The sequence below is a fragment of the Gavia stellata genome, chromosome 30 (assembly GCF_030936135.1).
Source record: "Gavia stellata isolate bGavSte3 chromosome 30, bGavSte3.hap2, whole genome shotgun sequence".
NCBI lineage: Eukaryota > Metazoa > Chordata > Aves > Gaviiformes > Gaviidae > Gavia > Gavia stellata.
In genome coordinates, this window is record NC_082623.1 from 7,005,107 (window position 1) to 7,026,196 (window position 21,090).

At 50.9% G+C, this 21,090-nt stretch overlaps 2 protein-coding genes across 2 annotated transcripts; both read left to right on the forward strand.

Annotated features, from left to right (window-relative positions):
• The first annotated feature begins 85 nt into the window (after positions 1-85).
• CAPZA1 (capping actin protein of muscle Z-line subunit alpha 1) lies at positions 86-11,327 on the forward strand. Its single transcript, XM_059831251.1, has 10 exons — positions 86-124; positions 4,956-5,019; positions 5,279-5,330; positions 6,153-6,216; positions 7,256-7,462; positions 7,878-7,957; positions 8,403-8,481; positions 8,979-9,050; positions 9,683-9,745; positions 10,310-11,327. Exons 1-10 carry the CDS (start codon positions 86-88, stop codon positions 10,448-10,450), a joined length of 861 nt encoding a protein of 286 aa, XP_059687234.1. The 3' UTR covers positions 10,451-11,327.
• Positions 11,328-14,093: 2,766 nt separating this feature from the next.
• Positions 14,094-21,053, forward strand: MOV10 (Mov10 RNA helicase). The gene is made up of 22 exons (XM_059831244.1): positions 14,094-14,227; positions 15,485-15,581; positions 15,704-15,837; positions 15,930-16,168; positions 16,248-16,488; positions 16,730-16,852; positions 16,959-17,112; positions 17,193-17,347; positions 17,490-17,666; positions 17,752-17,899; positions 17,990-18,151; positions 18,246-18,349; positions 18,573-18,670; positions 18,762-18,881; positions 18,967-19,069; positions 19,317-19,440; positions 19,522-19,713; positions 19,856-19,930; positions 20,046-20,171; positions 20,354-20,442; positions 20,608-20,729; positions 21,007-21,053. The coding sequence occupies exons 1-21, from the start codon at positions 14,094-14,096 to the stop codon at positions 20,720-20,722; spliced, it is 2,910 nt and encodes a 969-aa protein (XP_059687227.1). The 3' UTR covers positions 20,723-20,729; positions 21,007-21,053.
• Positions 21,054-21,090: the final 37 nt, after the last annotated feature.

Genomic DNA, 21,090 nt, shown 5'->3' on the forward strand with positions numbered 1-21,090 from the left:
CTTCCGGCCCAGCCCGGCGGTGGCGCCCCGTCCGCCGCTCCCGGCATGCTCCGCGCGGGGCCGGGCCGGGCCCAGAGCTGCCAAAATGGCCGACTTCGAGGACCGGGTGTCGGATGAGGAGAAGGTAGGGAGGGGGCTGCCGCTCCGCGGTGGGCCAGCACTGCCGCCCCCGCAGCAGGGCAGCGAGCGGGGGGTGGCGGGGAGGCTCACCCGCTGCCGGCAGGCCGGCCTGCGGCCCGGCTTCCCACTGCCTCGGGGCGGGCGGGCCCCCGAGACCGGCCGGGCCGCCGCTGCCCGGGTGAGAGGCCCGGCCGCCCAGGGATCAGCCGTTAGTTATCAGCGCAACGCTTTGCATTTCGATTTCCTTATTGCCTTGGTGCAGCTGTGGTGCCTTGGCGCGTTTTCGTGCATGAAAAATACATTTTTTGCTCTTGGGCTTTCATTTCCCAGGTCAACAAAGTTAGCGGCGTCTTTAAAAGGTGCTGTGACACCTATTCAGTTCCAAACCAGAGTGCCTTCAGAGCATGTGTTCACGGTTTCTGCTTGCCCCAGCAGCTGACAGTAACTTTGATGTAGATCCTACAAATTATACTGGGTGGAAGGGACTAAGCAGGAGCAAATAGAGCAATATTTGTTTTAGGAAAAGAAGAAATGAATGAGTTGTTCCTCTTGTGTAGGAATGTGGGAAAATTACAGTCTTACAAGCAGCACTGAGTTTCATTTAACAAATTAAGAGGTCACCTTTTCTGCCAGGTAACACTACTTAGCTACAAACAGTAGTTTAAAAATCCACCGTTATTCTTCCTGACATCATAAAAATATTGCATGTAGCTCTCTGCTTTGTTTCTTAACGTTCTGAAGTGGGGCATTAAGGCTCATAGACCTTCAAGGATCCTACGAGTCTGGAGCCTGCTTTCATTTTCCCCTTAAACTGCCAATTTCAGCTTCATTACAGTGTCAGTCATTGTGAAATAAGCAGATAGAGCTTTAAAGGTGCAATTCACCCTTCATTTAATATTTCAGACGCCATGAGCATTGTTTGCAATAAGTATTCTAGAAGAGAACTCATATAGTCTTTACCACATAACTGAAATCTGTCCAGCGGTGTATAAAATATTTTACCCGACGTCATTTGAACTGCTAAAATTGAAGTCCTTGTTGCATTTGATGTGAAAATTAAAACAAAACTGAAGCTTTATCATGTTGGGGGTTATGGTGGTACAGATTTGAGAGTGAAGGTGGTGAAGTAAATTGCCCTTGGTAACCTAGCAAGTCCTTAAAGAGCTGGAAGTAGAACTAGGGTCCCTGTTGGTAAGCTTACATCTCGGCTAGCCATCTAGTCTGGTAATGAAGTCAGTGTTGCAAGAACCTGGGGTCACTAGGTGATTTTTTCCTCTTCCCACTGCATTCACCTGAAATCTGCATTCTTTCAAAGCACTCTCAGAGAAGACTTGTCCTTCAAAGAGGCACTTCAGAACTGTGCATGCCCAAGTACTTTGTTTGGCGGAGTAGATGGGATTTTGCTTGAAATTGGAGCCTGAGTTCTACTTCATGTCCTGGCTCAGGCAACCTAGATTCAATTTAGAGTAGCTCCATGCCTAGCACAGGTGGAAAAGGATAATCGTAAGCAAGGATCTGAAAAAGAAACATGCAGCAAAGATTTACTCTAGTATCCATTTTATAACCTTATAGATAGGTCTAGAACTTTTATATATGTTTCCTTTTTTAAGTCTGAGTTTAACAGTGCTTTAAAATAAAGCAAAGAAATAAAAAAATCAATAGAGCAACAAAATTAATTCATTCCATCCCCCCCAAGCCTCACTTCTTTATTCTCTATAGGCATATTTTAGGTAAGCTAAGCAATTCATTTTAGTTCAAGGTCTACTGCAATCTACTCTGTTGTCTACTTAAGTTCATTTTGCTGCCATTTTGCCAGCTTAAACTAATGGTTGAGCAGCTTCCCTCTCAGACACTTTCCCCATTTTAGAAAGGGGAAGTTCATTTTGCTAGTGTGCTGCAAGCTACCTGAAATGGCAATGGTGGCCAGGAAGTAGGTCAGTTTGCAGAAAGTCTTTTTTTCGTTCTTCTGCAAATGAACATCCTGCCGCTGTGCTGACACCACTTGGAAACAAATCGACTCTAAAAACCACAGCGAGTCAAATGCTTGACATTTAGAATTAATTACTCCGCAGCCTGTTACCTGCACTCCACTCCTGATTTCAACAGTTTGACTTAAATGCTTTGTATTTTATTGCTCCGCAAGAGAGGCAGGGCTAGGAATACTTTATAAAAGTGAACGCTTTTCACTTGCAGTGTTTGCTTTGTTTATGGCTGGTTTTGTGATGACATTTGTTTGAAATGCGGAGTCCTTTCTGTGTTGATTTAATTTTGTTCATCCTTCCAAACAGAATAATTTGTGGAAGACTGTAAAAATACCTCCTGTAATATTTGTTTTTTCACAAGGGTCTGTTTATGAGAATCCACTGATCTAAAGGTCAACCTATTAAGAGTGGTCCCTTTTATGAGGGTTCCCTGTACAGTACAATTCCACAGCCACAACATTGTTGCATAAATTCATAAGATACTAAATTTTATGGCTTTTTAGGGGCCTTATTTTTCCATATGTTGAAGGACCTTATAAAAGGGAATCTGTTCACCTGGGCAGTTCATTTGCAGGATGTATTCTAGTGCAGTCCTCCCACTGAGAGGCATCGTGGCATGAAGTGGTACGTATTTGTAAGCGCTTTAGCACAGTGATACGCCTGTACTAGTGCTTACACTTGCGCTTTCTTAGAACAGCACATGGTGTCATTTCAGAAGTCTTTCAGCCATTTAGGGCTGGCTCCCGGCAAAGTCCACAGAGGATATAAAGCAGCAGTGTCCCTCTTAATTACTGCTAGGTTATCTTCATCACCATCCAAGTTTCTGATACTGAAATCTAATAAGATTATGGCAGCAATGTGTCCTAATTACAGTTCTTTAAATAGTTTGAGTTTTCAGACAGAGCTACATTTTTAGGATTGCTGTATACTTACCAACCTTATCTAAAAAGCAGAAAATTAGGAGACAGTGGTTTTACATTCTGTATTGTATCAATTACACAAGTTACAGACTTTTTAGTTTTTCATTTATATTGCATAATTATTTAAGGCATAAAGAATGTGTTTTGGGTTATGGGGTTTTTTTAAATAGATGCTAATTTGGAAAATTACCTATTTTTTTCTGAAGTTTAATCCAGTTAAGGCAGAGTTGTTCCTTGATACTGTTTGAATAAGGCAGTATACCCTTTGTTTGGAAAGGTGTTTATTTCCTTTCATGGCTTGCTTTAAATCATTATGCAACAAACAACAATTTCTAATTAAGACAAGGAAGACTGTTGAGAGAAGCAAGTTATTTCCAGCTCTGGCAATAATTCAGCTGAAGTAGTTGGATATATACACACTCCTTTGTTTTACTGCTCAAAATGAAAAGTAGAAAAAGTAATCAAGAGTTGTAATGAGCACTGTTCTACAGTCATCTTCAATAAATGCCTAGCTGAGCAAGAAAGGCTTATTGCACAGGTTTGTTAGCTGTGCTTATTGGAAGAAATGTGACATTTTTATTATTCTAAGGGAGATGTTTAATTTTGTGACGTTTCCTGTTTCAAGTCTTCCAAGATGATTCTATTCTTTTTGGTCCTGTAAAACCATAAAAGATTTGATTATGAAAACCATAAACTCTTACTAATTTCAGTAGAATCAATACCTAGAGCACCTCAATTCTAACAATCCAAGACACATATATTGCATTTCAGAACTCAGTGCAGTTTTATTACTTTTTAGTGGAGAATGGGTTTTTCTTTTCCAGCTTCAAAGTTTGCAGACATTCAGGTATTTTCCTTACAGTTGGCCTTTTCAGTTATTTATTCTATCCCTCGCAGTTCCACATGCCTTAGTTCTTTCACTACTGTGACACTTCATGTCTGGACTACGGTACAGTTTCCAATAAAATACTACTTCAAGATAAGAGGAGTAACATGCCCCAGAATGGCACAGGTGGTGTGTCTACTGCTCAGGGCTAGAAGTGACCACGGCAGCATTAGAGGATCAAGGAAAAAAAACCAAAAAATCACCAGCTGAAGTTTGGATGGTTTCATTTGGAGGCTCTGTCTGACTTCTTGGGTTCATTTTGGCACTTGCGCTCACCTCCCCCATTTCTGTCAGTTCCCAGCTTTTTACTTTGTATCTTCATGCCCCTTCTGCAGTCTGAGCCCATCAGTGGCTTTTCAAAGTCCCTGAGGCATAATTAACTCTGGAAGCAGTCCCATGGCAGTTGATGTAATTGATTTACTGCTCCATTTCTAGAGGGATCAACCTCTCATCCTTCACACGCTGTTTGCTGTGAAGCAGTGGAATCTCCTTCAGCCAGTCATGGGCAACAAACAAGTTGCATCACAAGGGAGTCAGAGCATCTTGCAATATATGTCAGACACTCCTTAGCTGTGTGGTTGTGCTGTAGGTTACAATCTAGTTAGTGTCACTTTTACTGCAGTGGTTTCTTATTCTTCATAAACCTTGGCATTTAGGTTTCTGATTACTAGCAAGGATCAGGAAAAAACATTGTTTAAGAATGCCACCAAGAAGAGTGGCTAGCCAGCATTCATATTCTTTAAATAGGTTAGTACTATGCAGGTCGAACAGTTCGCATTTTTACAAGTGCCTGTGTGAAGTTTGCACTTCTTCCTGAGTACATTTGGAATTCTTCTGCTCGGTTACACTGAAAAAAAATCTGGTCTTACAAGACTGACTATTTCCCTTTTGACAATGCATGCCTAAATTTCTCCCTAAATCTGGCACTTCCTGTCACGGTCAGAGTTGGTTTTGTTGGTGAATTGCTTCAGTGTATGTTGCAGTATGTATGAACTCAGTAAATTATCTTTTGTCTTTAGTTTTAAATACTTTTCTGCTTCATTGTAGGTGCGTATAGCTGCAAAATTCATCACTCATGCACCCCCTGGAGAATTCAATGAAGTATTCAATGGTAAGTAAATAAGGGAAAATGATCGGTGGTGTTTTCTTCACATTTCATTTATTATAAGAGTCTAAGGCTGTGTCACAACATACTGCTTTTAAGGTTAAGAGGTGGTGAGGGAAAAGCATACTGTCATTTTGTGACTACATATGCTTGATTAAATTAATCATGCTAATGTTTGCGTTTTGTACAGTTGAAATTGAAATGCATAAAGAGAAACATTTGATCAAAAAAATTCAATAACCTGCCTGAACACTCTCTTCTCCAGATGTCCGGTTATTGCTTAACAATGACAATCTTCTCAGGGAAGGAGCAGCACAGTAAGTACTAATATTTCAAACACAGGTCAAATTACCATCAGAGATGCATGTTTTCTCACACCCATCATTCGGTGACAAAGAAAGCCATTTGTTGTATTGAGAGCAATCTTCTGTAATTCCTCATCCCCCCAACAAAATACATAATGGAAGGCATGGATGATTCTTTTTAAAAGCCCTAAATTGGAATTTGTGGTGTAGACACCATATAAAACTGACAGGAAGGCACTCTGCCAAAAAGTTTAACTCTGCGGCAGCAGGAATGTCTGATCTTGTTGAAGCATGATTTGTAAAGCAAGTGAAGCCTGAAATACTGAGTAATCCTTAGCTGAAGTTTAGAACTGCCCTCAAAAAAAAAAAAAAGCTTTCAAAATATCTTGTTTACTTGCACAGTCTCATCAGAAGGTGCTTAAAGGTTATGCATACAAGCTTTTTGATGCTAAGATTTTACTTCAAGCTAAGTGACATGTCAGTCAGCAGGTCTTTACATAAGAAAATTGTTGTAAATATTAGTCTACTCATTTGTTTACCTTGCTGCTGTCTAAATTGTAGCTGGGGTGTTCCTGTTTTGCCTTGGCTTGCTCATATTCCCCCAGGCTGCCTGTTGTTCTACTTTTGAACTCTGTACTTTCCTGGCTTTAGACTTGGGGTTTTATAGCTATCATCAATAAAAGGTATTGAAAAATCCTTTAAGAGTGCTTGTGTGTATTTTTTGCCAAATGAAGTTGAAATTTTCTGCAATATAAATCACACCATGTACTTATTCTTGAGTCAAAATAAATGTGCATGTACAGCTAAAGCTCATGTTCTTTTAATTCTTAACAGTGCATTTGCACAGTATAACATGGATCAGTTCACTCCGGTGAAGATAGAAGGGTATGATGATCAGGTAAGAGAAAACTTTTTACACTTGAGGTTTGTATTACTACACTGTGCAAAACCAATAAAAATGTTGTTTCATCAAGATGTTGACTAGTTTCATTCTACTCACAAGTTACCACCTCTTCTCCTTCCCCCACACATCATTATATTACCAAACTTTCGTTCTTACAGAAGAAGCATAGGTGAAATATTCCCTTAAAGTATTGTCTGATACTACCTAGTAACCCTAATTCATTGTTCCTTAAGTAAATTCCTTAAGTAAACCTCCATGCTGAAGTCACTGGAATTCTACTTAAAGTATGAGTGATTAAAGATTACTGTTTATTTGAAGCTCACTTATAAATCCTTATGTTGCTACCTGCTTACAGTTCCTACTGACAATCAGTAGTAGATTCTTCATTTTCTGCATTTTTAATCCATCCCAGCTACCCTAAAAAACATACTGTACCTTTGATTATACCAATCTAATACTATCCAGCCTATGCCAGCAAAACAAAAAAAAAAAAGTCAATGTTTGGGAAGCCAGAGATTTATGGTAAATAAGACAAAGGAGAGGGAAGGTACAGTGCTGCTTTGCTGTGTACTTTAGTTTGTGTATGTTCGAAGTAGCCACATCTATATACCCTTCTTGACCAGAAGGAGAGCTATTGCAACGTGGAACATGACAATAAATGGTAAATTCCAGAGTAAAATTCTTCGTTTCCTTTAAAAATGGGGAAGGGAAACAACAAAAATAACTTCAAAAGCAAACCCACCTGTTTGTATTGTAAGGATGCCCAACTTTAAGCTAAATATATATTTTGTTATAATACAGTCATTTCTGGGACAGAAGACTAAGTGCAGTATTACTGTGAAGAGCAGAGAGTTTACCTACAGCCTCGCTACAACTACTCTTAGCTGAAATTATTACTGAAAATCCTTGTTTCTTTATGTGATGTTCAGTGAGAGAATCTGTTGAAACATTGATATCTATTCAGATAGGGAAAAGTGCAAAACAGCACATTTACAGCAGCGTAAGTGTATCTTAATTTCAACTTCTTTTACAGGTCTTAATCACAGAACATGGTGATCTGGGCAATGGCAGATTTTTAGACCCAAGAAACAAACTTTCTTTTAAGTTTGATCATTTAAGGAAAGAAGCAAGTGACCCCCAGCCCGAGGACACAGAATCGGCTTTAAAACAATGGAGAGATGCCTGTGACAGTGCATTGAGAGCTTATGTGAAAGATCATTACCCCAATGGCTTCTGTACTGTTGAGTATCCATCTTGTTTCACTGAAAGTTCATTGTTCCATGTCAGTCAGTACCTTGAGCGGACTTCGTTCTGGGCAGTGCTGTTTGAATTCTCTATCCTCACTAGCATTTTTGGTAACTCTGGAATAACAAGTTCCAAAGAGGGTGCAGATTTCTTGATATGCACACAGTGGTAAAGATGTATTAGCCTTATTTTTCATAGTCATGACTGCCAAGCACCCTAACACCTGCACTTAATAGAATGGAGGCATTATGTGTACATATGTGCAAATGGAGGTGTTGGACAATGTAATTAGTGGTACACGTTCCCAGTGAGATACCACAATAGCAAGCCTCCACAATGCTGCCAAGAACAGAAGTTAAGAATGGCTTTCCTCAGCTCTTAGGCCTTTTTAACTCTTTTTCTAAATACAGGTTTATGGTAAATCTATAGATGGGCAGCAGACAATTATTGCCTGTATTGAGAGCCACCAGTTCCAGCCCAAAAACTTCTGGTAAGACTATTTCAACACAGTGTATTTTCTTCCTTTACTAGTCCTCAAACAAACCCCTCCTCTATGTCTTCTGACACAGTCTGAAGGGCAAGTAGTCTCGGGCTTCCCAAGAAGTTCTGGTTTTCATTCTGTAGTCCATTTTCCTTGCAGCCCCCTTGTGCACTTTCCTGAAGCCTTCAGTGTGGCTCAGTCACCTATTCAGAGAGAAAGGCATTAGCAGAGCTAAATAGATACCCCCTTACGTATTCCAGAGCACAGGTACACTGGAGTAGTCTGTACTGAAGCTGCATTGTATTCAACTGTGCTTCAGAAATTTAATTCAGTGCCATGTAAGGCACTGTAATATGGGTCATAAGATGACAGCAGAAACAAATTGCTTATGTTAATTTGGTTTTTTGTTGTTGGAGGTTTTTGGAAATAGTTTTCATGCTTTGATTGTGTTTAGGAATGGTCGTTGGAGATCAGAATGGAAGTTTACCATCACACCACCAACAGCTCAAGTGGCTGCAGTGCTCAAGATCCAGGTGAGTTACTTTTTCTGGCAATAGGGGGAGAAGCTGCATTGTGCTTCTCTTACACTAAGGCATTCAACTCAGAATGAGATGCTGAAATACAGCAGAGATGTCCTTCTCAAGTCAAGATGCTATTAAACTATACAATTCAAGAAATTAATTCTTAAAACTAGTGTTTCAGACATAGTCTACAGTCTGGCCTGTGGTTTATTATATAGCGTTACCCTATATGCCTCCAAGTCTGCTTCACTTTTTAGGGCTAAAACCTATACCATGAATTCTTTTATGATTGCTCTTATTTCAACTCTAGGCGTTTACTGCATTAACATAATCTTGAACAGTCTTGACAAAGAATGAAACCTTTTAGAAAATCCATCCTGCTTTTAGTCTCCACGTAAGCAGAGAAGACTGGCACAACAATGCTGTTGTGCCATTCTGGTAGCATTTGGGGGCTCTAGGGATCATAAAATGGGTGTTAAGGATAACCTGCATTTTGTCTCTTTGTTCAGGTTCATTATTATGAAGATGGCAATGTTCAACTGGTTAGTCATAAAGATATCCAGGACTCTGTACAGGTTTCAGTAAGTATGCTAAAAGATTTTTTATGATAAAGCAACTATTTTACTTCTTAAGCATCTTATGACGCATACACTTCTATGACTACATTCTCTTGACTTAAAAGTAATGTAATTTTAGGGTGACTAGCCAGTGTGGTTGTAGTGTTTAGAGTTACATGGGAAACCCAGATTCTCAGTTGCTTAAAGTTAGACTGTATTAGAAAGCACAGTCTCTGTTGGAACACTTATATTATGCATTTCAGTTAGAGGGCAGAATATGCTTTTCTATCTATACACAAGGGAAACAAACAGTAAGAGCAGTGTACTAGGAGAAAATAAGAAGTCCTGTAGTACAGTAGAGGGAGCAACAGTTGCAAAATCTCTAATCTATACCATGAAGGTCTGCTTGACTTCTGCTCACTAGGGTGCAGTCCTGTTTCAGTTTGGAGCACAAGCTCTAGCCAATGCATACCTCTGTCTTGAACCTCACCAAGATATCCGTGGTGAGTGAAAGGAAGCCAGCTGCAAGCATGAGGCAGAAGCTGCTGATGTTACCCACTTCATCTATACTCAGCCTATCATTTGAGAAGAAATCTGCTGTGTAGCTTTTGTAAGTTGCTCTTAAACATACACAAATTTATTTTTCTCCTTTGCAGAGTGATGTACAGACAGCTAAGGAATTTATTAAGATAATAGAAAATGCAGAAAATGAGTACCAGGTAAGATCAGTGGTTGTTAAATAAATGTGATGGAATCATATCAGTCTCCATTTACAGTTAATGGAAACATGGAAAATTGACCTCTAATTCTGTTTCTGGCTGAGTCTGGTATTGACTGTAAGAATTACTTAGAAAAGGGCAGTAGTATTTGTTTAAAGAATATAGTTGTAAAGCTATGTGTAATTAATAATCAAGTTTGCTGTATAGTTATTTTAAAGGGTTACAAATGATGCCTGGAACAAGCATGGAAGGGGAGTGGGTGAGTCTAAATGTCTTCCTCTGTCACAGTTAAAGATACTGAAGAGGAAATGCGTGTGACAGCTTTTTACATTGTCCCAGTCTGTGTGCAAGGAGACTCGGCACAGATAAGTCAGTGAAACACTTCAGGAGACACTGCTACATTTGCAGGGGCGTTTAATAGAAACCCTGTTACTTGCACACACACTGGTGACTGCATTATTAATTTAGTTAACCTTGTAGAAAGGGTTTTGTGGCTTTAACACCGAGTCATGCTTTTTCAGAGTATCTTATTACTGCCATAACTGAATCTACTTGCCATTGCAGACAGCAATCAGTGAAAACTACCAGACTATGTCAGACACCACTTTCAAAGCCTTACGCCGGCAGCTACCCGTCACCCGCACCAAGATCGACTGGAACAAAATCCTCAGCTACAAGATTGGCAAAGAAATGCAGAATGCTTAATGTGGAAATAAGGAGATTTATGAAATGTTTGTGTGCAAAAAAAAAAAGTGGTCCTATGCCAAGTAGATGGTTTCTAAACCAGTGCAGCATTTTTCTAGGGCTTTCAAAGTTAACAGGTTTTCTAGCCTCAGAGAGAACTATGGAACAAATAGCATTGTCTTTGTGTTTTGTGTTTCCTGCCGCATAAATTTCCTGTTGTGACAGCATTTACTGATAGGTCATTTTAATTAAGCCACATTCATGGTTCAGAAGTATAGCTGGTTTTGATCACTCACTGTACTGGTTGGAAAACTTCCTAGCTGGAAAAGCCCTATTATAAATACAGCTGAGGATGCAGAGCATTCCCTTCACCCTTATACAGCACTCCAGGTACTCCTGTAAGTTTGTCAAATCTGCCAACAGCTCAAGGCGCTATGCTGCAAGAAATAACAAATGCAAAAGACCGTAAGTCCTCGTGTATCCTTATTACTGACCTCCACAAAGCAAAAAGCCTGCAGGCTTAGATTTTGCTGTATAAAATGAGTTTACAAGAGCCTTCACAGAAATCCCTAAGCAGCCAGCTCTTCCAGGGACATAATTTTTGTTTTTAATCTGAAGATTTGAGCCACGTTCCCTTAAAGTGAACATTTTTGCTCTCCCCTCCCTCATGTATGTACGGTTATTGGACATCTGCATTTTTCCAGAACTACGAGTTCCTGTGTTGAATCAGTGCTGATCCATGTAGGCTGGATAGTGATTAAAAATGCAAATGTCTACAGAATAATAGGTATGTTGTGCTTTAATGCTTTGTGGCAGGTTCATAGAATTTGTATCACAGGTGTATGGATGGATAGTGTACAAAATAAATAAACTTGCACCAAAGTGAGAGAAAAAACCTTTCCATTTTGTCTCAATTGTGGCCAGTTTCTTGTCATACTTAAAGGGTATTTTAGAATTAATCTCTTCATTGCTCTCTAAAGTGCTTGCTCTATGTTACTTCATTTTTCTGTAAAATCAAAAATAGCTGTCCTACCAGTTTCTCTTAAGGGGAGGTTAAAGGGGCATGCGTATGCCTTTCTCAGTCAGGACTCGGAACATGGATTCACTGCAAAATGAAATCCCTTTGGCGAACTCGCCTTGCTTTGTTTGCACTTGGTTATCACTGGGCCTTCTTGCAGGTTCTGATTTTTAAACTGGCTAGTGTCTTCCTATTTTTAAATACACAGAGAAAGGGGTTGGGAAGATAGGGATGGGACTGCCTGTGCATTACACTGTGCACAGTAATGCCACAAAATAAATGTGTCTATCCTTTGTGAGAAGTTTTGTCTAAATAAAATATATTTGTATTTGCTGTTGAGACTGACCATTCATCCTACAGGCATCCTCTGTATCGAACAGTCTAGTAGAAATACACCGGTCTTTGTTTTCAAGCCATTTGTGTCTGTTCTTTCATGGTCTCACTTCTGTTAACTCCTGATGAAGGCAGGTCCTGCAGATAACTGCCTGAAAGCAGGGATGGTATTGCCTGCAAACCCACAGGTGATGCTTCTGTCCCAGTGCGCAGACCAGGGAACTGGAGGTCTAAGAACTTTCAAATTAAAAAGACAGTTGCACAGCTCTAATGAAGCACTTCACCCCAGGAAAAACATAGCAGGCAAGGTTATTCCACTCATCATCCGTGTCTTACAGTAAGACCTACCTCACGTCTTCTGCTCAGCTTGCGAAACACTAACTGCTGGTCGTGTCCTGTGCTGGGTGCACCGGACAAAGGGGGACTGTCTCCTGGAGGGTTTGCACGACGCCGTGCAAAGAGCTGCCCAAGGACAGTGCTTCTGCCAGCGGGTGTTTGTAGAAAGGGTTTCCTCCCCGCCCGCGCTGCCTGGAGGAGATGAAAGGTTATGTGGACAAGCACCTAAGGTGCTGTGGTCTGTGGCCGTGGTCCCATCCAGACAAGCACTGCAGCAATTCCAAGAATGTGAAGCTGAAGTGGGGCCCAAGATAAGGCTCTGCACACAGCAGAGCTTTTATCTGCCTCAAGGCTAGCCTTTTCCCCAGTTAGTTACACTGCAAGTAGTTCCCCTCCGCTTGTTCCAGCCTTAAGACCATTTCTATCTCTTTGTCCTTCTCCAAATCTTTAGCTAATCATCCTTTAGGCCGACTCATTCCCTGCCTGCCTCCTCACCCTTCTCCCCCACCAGCCTTCTCTACAGCAGGCTCAGCTACCCCAGGCTTTGCCCCTTCCCAGCTCCTATTTCTTCCTCGGAAAAGCAAGGCTTGGCACAACTCACCGCCACTGGGGTACTAAGCAAGTGTCAGCCCAGCAGTGACATGGCCAGAGGCATTCCAATCCTTAAAGCCATCAGCTATTGTCTCCTGGAGACCAGGGGTTTCAGGGGAGACTGAGGCCAGCTCCAGAGCAACATATATTCTGGGCTGGCTCTGTTGAAGTGTACAGAAGTCAAAGCCTGACCCCAGATGAAGCACAGTGAGCAGGCACTGCAGCTTGACTGAGCCAGGGAGGGCAAAGCCAGCCCAGGCAGCAGCCAGGCTACCCAGCTGCCCACCAAGCAAAGAGCTTTCCTACTGTTTGCAAGAGCAAGGCTTAAAGCTCCAGGGTTCTGCCTGCAATAGATGAGAAAAAGACTTAGAAGCAACTTCTCGAAAGGCAACACCCCCATTTTTCAAGCCTCAGAGCCCTCCCGCAACCTGTGAGGGGCCCTACACCATCCAGCAGCCACCTCCAGAAAGTGGCAGGTCATCAGTAGTGCTTTAGTCAGAGGAAAAGCCACGCGAGCTAAGGTGAGGAAAACAGCAGACTGACTTACCCCAACATCTTGGGCCACGGACAAGGCGAAAGCAGCACCCAGGCAGCACCGTGAGCAGTCCCAGGGTCTTGAGCCATCTTACAGAAGCAGGTCAGGGACCGGCGGCCTCGCTAGGCAGGCTGGAGGGTGAAAGCACAGGAAACCAGAGGCAAACACAGGCTCCAGCTCTGACCGCTGCTGCTGCTGCCCGATTTATAGAGCAGCCGTGTGAGCCCCGGGAGCTCTTGCCCCTCATCATCGGATTCAGCGATGCAACACACCTGGGCACCGCTCCTGCCCTGAGAGCAGCACGGCTGTGAGCCGGCAGCCTCCGTGCCCCCTCCCCGGGGGCGCTCGGTGCCGGGGCCGCAGGCCTGGGGGGGAGCCAGCCCGGGGCCCTGACACTCGGCCGCTCGGCTCGCCCCGGCCCCGCAGCCCCAGCCCGCTCTGGGCACACGTCCGCCACTTCTGGGGCAGCCCTGCGGGGGGGCACCCCTGGGGGTCCCGGCTCCCGGGCTGGGCCAGCCCCCGCCCCAGCCCCGCCACACTCAGCCCGGGCAGCTCCCGCGGCCGTGCGGGTCCCGCAGCCGGGACCCTCCGTGGGGCGCGGGCCCCCGGGCGAGGCTCTCCCCGAACCGGGCACGGGGCGATGCTGCGGGGCGCGGGGCTGCGGGCCCAGAGGCGCCGGGCAGGAGCCGCCCCCCCGGCCCCGGGCGGGCGGGCCCGCGGGGCGTACGGCCCCTTTCGCTTTCGTTTCTCCGTGCGGGGCCAGCCCCGGCCCGGCCCAGCCCAGCCCGGCACGGCAGGGCACGGCCCGGCGCACCTCGGCACAGCTCGGCTCGGCAGGGCTCGGCTCAGCCATGCCGCGGTTCAGCGTGGCGGAGGCCAGGCGGTGGGGGGATCAGTTCGTGCAGTTCCTGCGGGACACGGGCCGGGAGCAGGAGAGCCGGCGGGACGCGCTGCGGAGCATCTACAGCCAGGAGTTTCGGGGCAGGTGAGAGCCCGCGGCCGGGCCCGGGCAGCATCGCCCGGGACAGTCCCCCCGGGCAGCATCGCCCGCTCCCCTGGCCAGCATCGCCATTCCCTGGCCAGCATCGCCCACTCCCCTGGCCAGCATTGCCATTCCCTGGCCAGCATCGCCTGCTCCCCTGGCCAGCATTGCCATTCCCTGGCCAGCATTGCCATTCCCTGGCCAGCATCGCCCACTCCCCTGGCCAGCATTGCCATTCCCTGGCCAGCATCGCCCGCTCCCCTGGCCAGCATCGCTGGTCCCCAGCCAATATCGCTGGGGCTTCACCTGGGGTGTCAAGCCAGCTCTGGCCAGGAGCTGGGTGCGAGGGTAGCACTGCGGAGCTGGTGGGGTGTTCAGGGGCTCTCCTTCATCACCTGCCGGGGTGGGATGGAGGAGTGTGTGCTTTCCAAGCAGCTTGGAGACACCTGGACCACTTAAATTGAAATGCAGGGGCTCTGTTCTCTCCAGGCACCGAGAACACGGAGCAGCATTGCTGGGACAGCCTACGTCCCACTGGGCTGTGGGTGTAGTGAGCGGCAGAGCTGCCTCTCTGGACACCAGCCCTGTGTGCCCCCAAGCCCCTCCATCTTGCCACAGCCCTGCTGGGATGTTCCCCAGCTGCAGGGACGCCCCGGCAGTTGCCTGGGCGCGGCCTCAGGCACCCACTGCCTGCCATGCTCCCCACTTCACTCCCCTGAAACCGGTCACGCTGGCCCCTGTGCAATATCACTGCTGTTAATCATTGGCAAAGCTGGGGTTCAGCCCACTGCAGGCTGCGGGACGTGCCCTGGCATGCAGGAGGAGGTGCCTGGGGAGGCATCGCTGTGGCTGTGCCTTGACGGAGCCCCCATCTGCACTGGCTCAGCCCCTGAAGGATCTGGGGACAGGGACACGTCCCAGCCCCACTGCTGCCTGCGTGCTGGCAGGGACAGGGACTGCACGGCCAGACAGCAATGCTCTGGCACAGCTAGAACAGCCATGGCACAGCTGTAACAGCCATGCCACAGCATGGAGTTGCTGGAGCATCCTGCAGGGATGTACGATTTGCATGGGGCCAGTGAAAAGCCCCTGTTCTTCTCCCTCTCCCGGTGCAGAGGGGAGTTGCTGAGGGCCCCTCACCCCAGCCTCAGTGCCCCGCTTCACCCTCCCTTCCCACTCAGCTCCTCTCAGCTGCCTGTGCCCCTGGCAGCGCAGCCGTGCTCCATCCCACATAGAAATCTCTCTCTCTTGTCTGTGCAGGACTGATACAAAAATGCCCAACTTCTCCTGCATCTTGTACGCGCTGAGGGTGACCCACCGGGCCCAAGTGCGCAGGGAGTCAGTGCACTTCAAGAAGGTGAGGGAGGCCTGGGGCTGGGGCAGCGCAGTGGCTCCCGCACCCACCGGGACTGGCTCCGCGGGAGCCCCCGGCCTCCAGCAGAACCCCAGGGCCACACTGACGGTGGCTGCTCCTCACAGGAGAAGAGGCGGGTGGTGGTGGCAGACCAGTACCGGAGACCCAGAACGAACACGGAGGCGTTGGCATCCGTGTCTGCCTCAGGCCAGCAGCCCAGCTCCGGTCTGCAAGTGCCCCCGAGCCGTGCCAAGAAGTGGTATGACCAACAGCACCCTGCCCATACCTGCCCCGGCACGGCCCTGGGGACCCCAGCCCTGGCTGGGAAAGCCTGACCCTCCTTTCCCACAGGGCTGAGTTCATCTGCAGGAAGCATGGGGTGGAGATCGTCTCGGAGCACGACCAGGGCAACGGGTACATCCGCTTCCCGGTGGTGCCTGGCGAGCCCCGGACGGTCACCATCCTGGTGCAGAACCGCGGGGCGGAGGCCGTGACGCTGCAGCGGTGCGAGCTGCGCCAGCCGTCACGGGAGCTCTCCTTCACGGATGAGCAAGGGGCGACACAGGGCCAGTCCCTGCTGCTGCACCCAGGTAGGGCCCCGTCCCCTGCCCCGTGTCCTGCCCCGCTGGAGGAGATGCAGGACCCAGCTCTCATCTCTTTGCCTTGCAGATGGCACATACCCCATCCAGGCGCGGTGCCTGACCACCTGCAATGGGTACTTCCACGCCGTGGTGGTCTTTGAGTTCACCAAGGAGCCAGACGAGTCCTTCAGCATCGGGCGCTATGTCGCTGCCGTCGCTGAGAGCCAGCTGGCCAAGGACCTGGGGCCCTCAGCACCTTTCCAGCCTTACCAGGCCAGCCTCCAGCGCCCCATCACTGTCATCACCGAGGACGGCATCCCCCCTGACAGGTACGTGGCAGGGTCACCTGCTGCCATCCTGCGCGGAGGGGGCCTCAGCCCGTTCTCCGCCTGGGACAAGGCTCAGCTTCTCGGGTCCTGGCTGTCCAGCACCCCGGGACAGTGCTTTATCCCTGTGCGATGGCTGGTGACAGCAGGGTTGGGGACACCCTGCTTGCCAGGGCCCCGGGTGGTTGCAGCCTGGGGGGACCAGCCCTGCAATCCCTGCAGCACCACTGTCCCCTCTGCCCAGCTCCCTGAAAAACGAACTGGAGAGGGAAATCCCTCTGGGCACCTACCAGTACCCGAAGAGCCTCAAGGACACGATCCTGCTTGGACCCAACACCAGCGCCAGCTCCAGCTGGGCTGCCATGCAGTGAGTGCTGAGGGGTGGGGGCAACACCGCCCGGCCCCGCACCTCCCACCCACTTCCCCTTGGCCGAGGTGTCCCCGGGGCACGGTGACGTCCCTGCTGCCCGCAGGTCACTGCTGGAGGCCCCCCTGCAGGCTGGGAACTACCAGCAGAAGTTCCAGCTGCTGCTGCACCTGGAGGAGATCCAGATGGAGGTGGACATCCGGCGCTACGACATGCAGGACGTGCCCATGGTGCAGGATAGGGCGCTCCTAGTCCTCGAAGTGCGTAGGAGGAGCCGGGGGGGCAGGAGGGGTGCCGGGGCTCCCAGGGTGCCCAGCATCACACCGGCCATTCGGCACAGGTGCCCGGCGTGGCCGAGAACCGCCCATCCGTGCTGAAGGGGGACCACCTCTTTGCCCATCTGAGCAGTGAGCGGGATCGCTCCCCGCTCATCCAGTACAAGGGCTACGTGCACAGCGTGGAGCTGGAGAAGGTCAGGCTGGGCTTCTCCTCCAAGTGAGTGGTGTCCACCCCTGGCCGGGCTGGCCGGGTCCCGGCAGCCCCACTCGGATGCACCGAAGGCCGGGAGTGGGCTGGGAAGGGCCGGGGAGGATGTGGGGGAGCGTCCCCGTGCCCTGCTCACACCGCTCCTTCCCAGGCTGCAGAAGAAGTTTGTGAACAACCTGAGGTTCGACGTGACCTTCACCTTCAGCCGGCTGCCACTGCAGGTCCAGCAACGGGCTGCAGCGCTGGCCATGCAGCGTGGCTTGTCCAGCCTCCTCTTTCCCTCCAGCTCCTGCCACAAGTCCCTCTTCACAGGCACGTTCCAGCCCCGGTGAGTCCCCATGCCTGCAGGGTGGGAGGGGACGGGAGGGGACCCAGCACGCTCAGCCGCTGCTCCGGCTCCCCTCCCGCTGCAGGTGGTTCGACCGCAAGCTGCAGGCGAACGAGGAGCAGTGCAGAGCTGTGACACACATTGTGACGGGGACGTCCAGGCCAGCCCCATACCTCATCTTTGGCCCCCCCGGGACTGGCAAGACGGTCACCCTTGTAGAAGCCATCAAGCAGGTGAGCTGCGGGTGCCCAGGTCCAGCCCCAGGCATCGCTGCTCACCCCGACCCGTGGGGCTCAGCGCTGTCGCCCCCTCCTCCCACCTAGGTATGGACGTGCTTCAAGGACGCCCGGATCTTGGCCTGCGCCCCTTCCAACAGTGCCGCAGACCTGCTGTGCCAGCGCCTCATCAAGGACATCAACCCCCGGTACATCTACAGGCTCATGGCGAGCTCCAGGAGCTACCAGGAGGTGCCTGCTGATATCAGGGTATGTCCCTGTCCCTCTGTCCTGGCACCCCGTGGCGCAGCCGGGCTGGTGGCCCCTGGGGAGAGCAGGATCCTACCGAATGCCCATGTTTCAGCCCTGCTGCAACTGGGACAATGAGCAGAGCTGCTACGTGTACCCGAGCAAGGAGCACCTGGGGCGCTACCGGATCCTCATCACCACGCTGGTGACAGCAGGAAGGTCAGAGGACCTGGGGGTGTCCCCACCACCCATGGCGGGTGGACCCAGGGGCTGCCTTGCAACCAGGCTGTGCGGGCAACCCCTCTGGGGTGCAGTGGGGAGGAGGTGTGGAGGAGGGCGGGCAGCAGGGGGGACCCCTCATCTGCAGGACGAGGGTGAGGGGAGGAAGAACTGCCAGCCAGGGCAGGGATGCTGAGGCAGCCTCACTCCACCTCTCTCCCAGGCTGGTGTCAGCCAACTTCCCCCGAGGGTTTTTCTCCCACGTCTTCATCGACGAGTGCGGCCAGGCAGTAGAGCCGGAGAGCGTGGTCGCCATCGCAGGTTAGTGGCGCCCGGCTGCTGTCGGGGGGACTGGTGTCTTTCCATAGTCTGGGGACCCCCCTGTCCCCCACTGAGCTCTCCCTCTGCCCAGGGCTCCTGACTGCCATGGACCAGGAAACCAACCCCAACGGGGGGCAGCTGGTGCTGGCAGGAGACCCCCAGCAGCTGGGCCCTGTCCTGAGGTCGCCGCTGGCCATCAAGCACGGCTTGGGTAAGTGGGGAGAGGGGTGGGAGCACTGCTGGCGCCCGGGGCCCAAGCAGCCTTGCAGGGAGCCACGGGATCTCACTGGGCACAGGCATCTCGCTGCTGGAGAGGCTGATGCTGCACAACCCCCTGTACAAGAAGTCGAGTGGAGGATACGACCCGCAGTTCGTCACCAAACTGCTCTGGAACTACAGGTGGGGATGGGACCAGCATGGGGACGGGCACAGGCAGGGATGGAGCTGCTCTGCCGAGTGTGGCTAGGCGCAGGATCTCTGCGTGCACCCTGGGCTCCGGCTCCCCAGAGCCTCATCTCTTCGGCAGCCCTCAGCCTCCCAGCTGGTGCAGGAGATGGGAGCGCACCCGCTGTTCCGGATGCACAGTACCCGGGAGGGTGCTGGGGCCGTGTGACACCCACCCTGGGCACTGTCCTGCCTCTGCCAGGTCCCACGAGGCCATCCTCAGGATCCCCAACGAGCTCTTCTATGACAGCGAGCTGAAGGCCTGCGAGAGTGACGAGCTTGATGTCCGGAGCCTGTATTGCACCTGGGAGGAGCTTCCCAAAAAAGTGAGGGGGGCAGCAGGGAGGGGACCTGGGGGGGAGCCCTGAGCCACAGGCGGAGCAGAACCCAACGCTCTCCCCCCCCAGGGCTTCCCCATCATCTTCCATGGGGTTTGTGGGGAAGATCGGAGAGAGGCCAAGAGCCCCTCGTTCTTCAACACGGCTGAGATCGAGGTGCTGGTCCACTACCTCAAGAAGCTGCTGCAGAGCCGGGGCAAGGGGGGCTGCCCCAGCGTCTCACCCAAGGAGGTCGGCATCATCTCTCCCTACAGGAAGCAGGTGAGGGGCACGGCTCTGCAGGCAGGGGATGGGCAGAGGCCCCCCCAGGGGACAGGGGGCACTGGGACAGATGGGCAGCCCTGGGGCTGGCACGCGAGGACAGCTCCGTGGTGGCTGGTCCATGCTATGTGCCTCCCCTCAGGTGGAAAAGATCCGGAAAGCCATCACCTCCCTGGACCCCATCCTGCGGGCACTGCCAGACATCAGCCTGCTGAAGGTACGGTCCTGGGCGCTGGGGGGGAGAGGAGCCCACCCCACCGCGGGCGGAGGGAGCCCCGCCAGCCCCAGCCCAGGGGTACTCCCCGGCCCCTCACCTGCTGTCCCCGCCTCAGGTGGGCTCTGTGGAGGAGTTCCAGGGCCAGGAGCGGCGCGTCATCCTCATCTCCACCGTGCGCAGCTGCAGCGAGTACCTCCAGCTCGACCAGACCTTCAAGCTGGGCTTCCTCAAGAACCCCAAGGTACCATGCTGCCCCAAGCAGACCCATCTCCCTTGGCATCCCCTGCTCCCCTCTGGTGCCCCGCAGGCAGGCAGAGCTGCTTTGGGTGCTCGGTGCTGCACCAGAGCTGCCTTCACCCGGGCGGGGCTGGGGCCGAGAGGTGCTGCTGCGGGGTAAAGCCCTCGCTCTCGTTCTCTTTTCAGAGGCTCAACGTGGCCATCACCAGGGCCAAGGCTCTGCTGATCGTGGTGGGTAACCCGGCCGTGCTCAGCAAGGACCACCACTGGCAGAGGTGAGCCTTGCCCGGCTGCGCCTGGCCCCCACCGCAGACAATGCTCACGAGCACCTGCCTGCCCTTCCCTGCCGCCTGCGGGCAGTGCCGGCCGTGCCCAGCGCCACAGAGGCAGCGAGGCCATTGCAACCTCCTGCCCACACGCCCTTTGCTCTGCGCCCGCAGGTTCCTCAGGTACTGCAGGGAGGAGGGCGGCTATACGGGCTACCCCTACGAGGACGAGAGCCCGGCCGAGGATGGCCTCGCCGCCGACCTCCAGGCGCTGCACCTCAGCAACTAGCAACCAGGTGAGCAGGGCTGGGAGCTGCCAGCGGAGCCCTGGCAGGAGCCGGGAGAGGAGCGGCACAGCTGACCGTGCTGCACCGGTGCCCTGGACAGCAGCATGGCCGGGCCGAGCCGGGGCACGGGTTCGTGCATGCGAGGGGCACCGGGAGGTCTCTCCTGGAAGCCAGGTAGCGACTGCCCCATGCAGTGAGTGTGACAGGGCTCGGGACACGACCTCACTTGGGGCTGCCTGTCCCCTCCTGAGTCAGGGGCCAACTCTGCCACGGGGTTTCTCTGCAGGAAACCCACCTGGGAAAGGAGGAGAAGCCCCGTGGAGCTCCAGCACCCCTCAGCCTGTCCCTGGCCTGCAGCAGCCACCTGCTC

Excerpts from the sequence above, each read along its gene's own strand:
- CAPZA1 (XM_059831251.1), top strand. The coding sequence starts at position 86 with ATGGCCGACTTCGAGGACCGGGTGTCGGATGAGGAGAAG. Across the intron at positions 5,020-5,278 it reads ATTCAATGAAGTATTCAATG|ATGTCCGGTTATTGCTTAAC; the intron begins GTAAGTAAATAA and ends TCTCTTCTCCAG. Across the intron at positions 7,958-8,402 it reads TTCCAGCCCAAAAACTTCTG|GAATGGTCGTTGGAGATCAG; the intron begins GTAAGACTATTT and ends GATTGTGTTTAG.
- MOV10 (XM_059831244.1), top strand. The coding sequence starts at position 14,094 with ATGCCGCGGTTCAGCGTGGCGGAGGCCAGGCGGTGGGGGGATCAGTTC. Across the intron at positions 16,489-16,729 it reads GACGGCATCCCCCCTGACAG|CTCCCTGAAAAACGAACTGG; the intron begins GTACGTGGCAGG and ends CCCTCTGCCCAG. Across the intron at positions 20,443-20,607 it reads AAGGACCACCACTGGCAGAG|GTTCCTCAGGTACTGCAGGG; the intron begins GTGAGCCTTGCC and ends CTGCGCCCGCAG.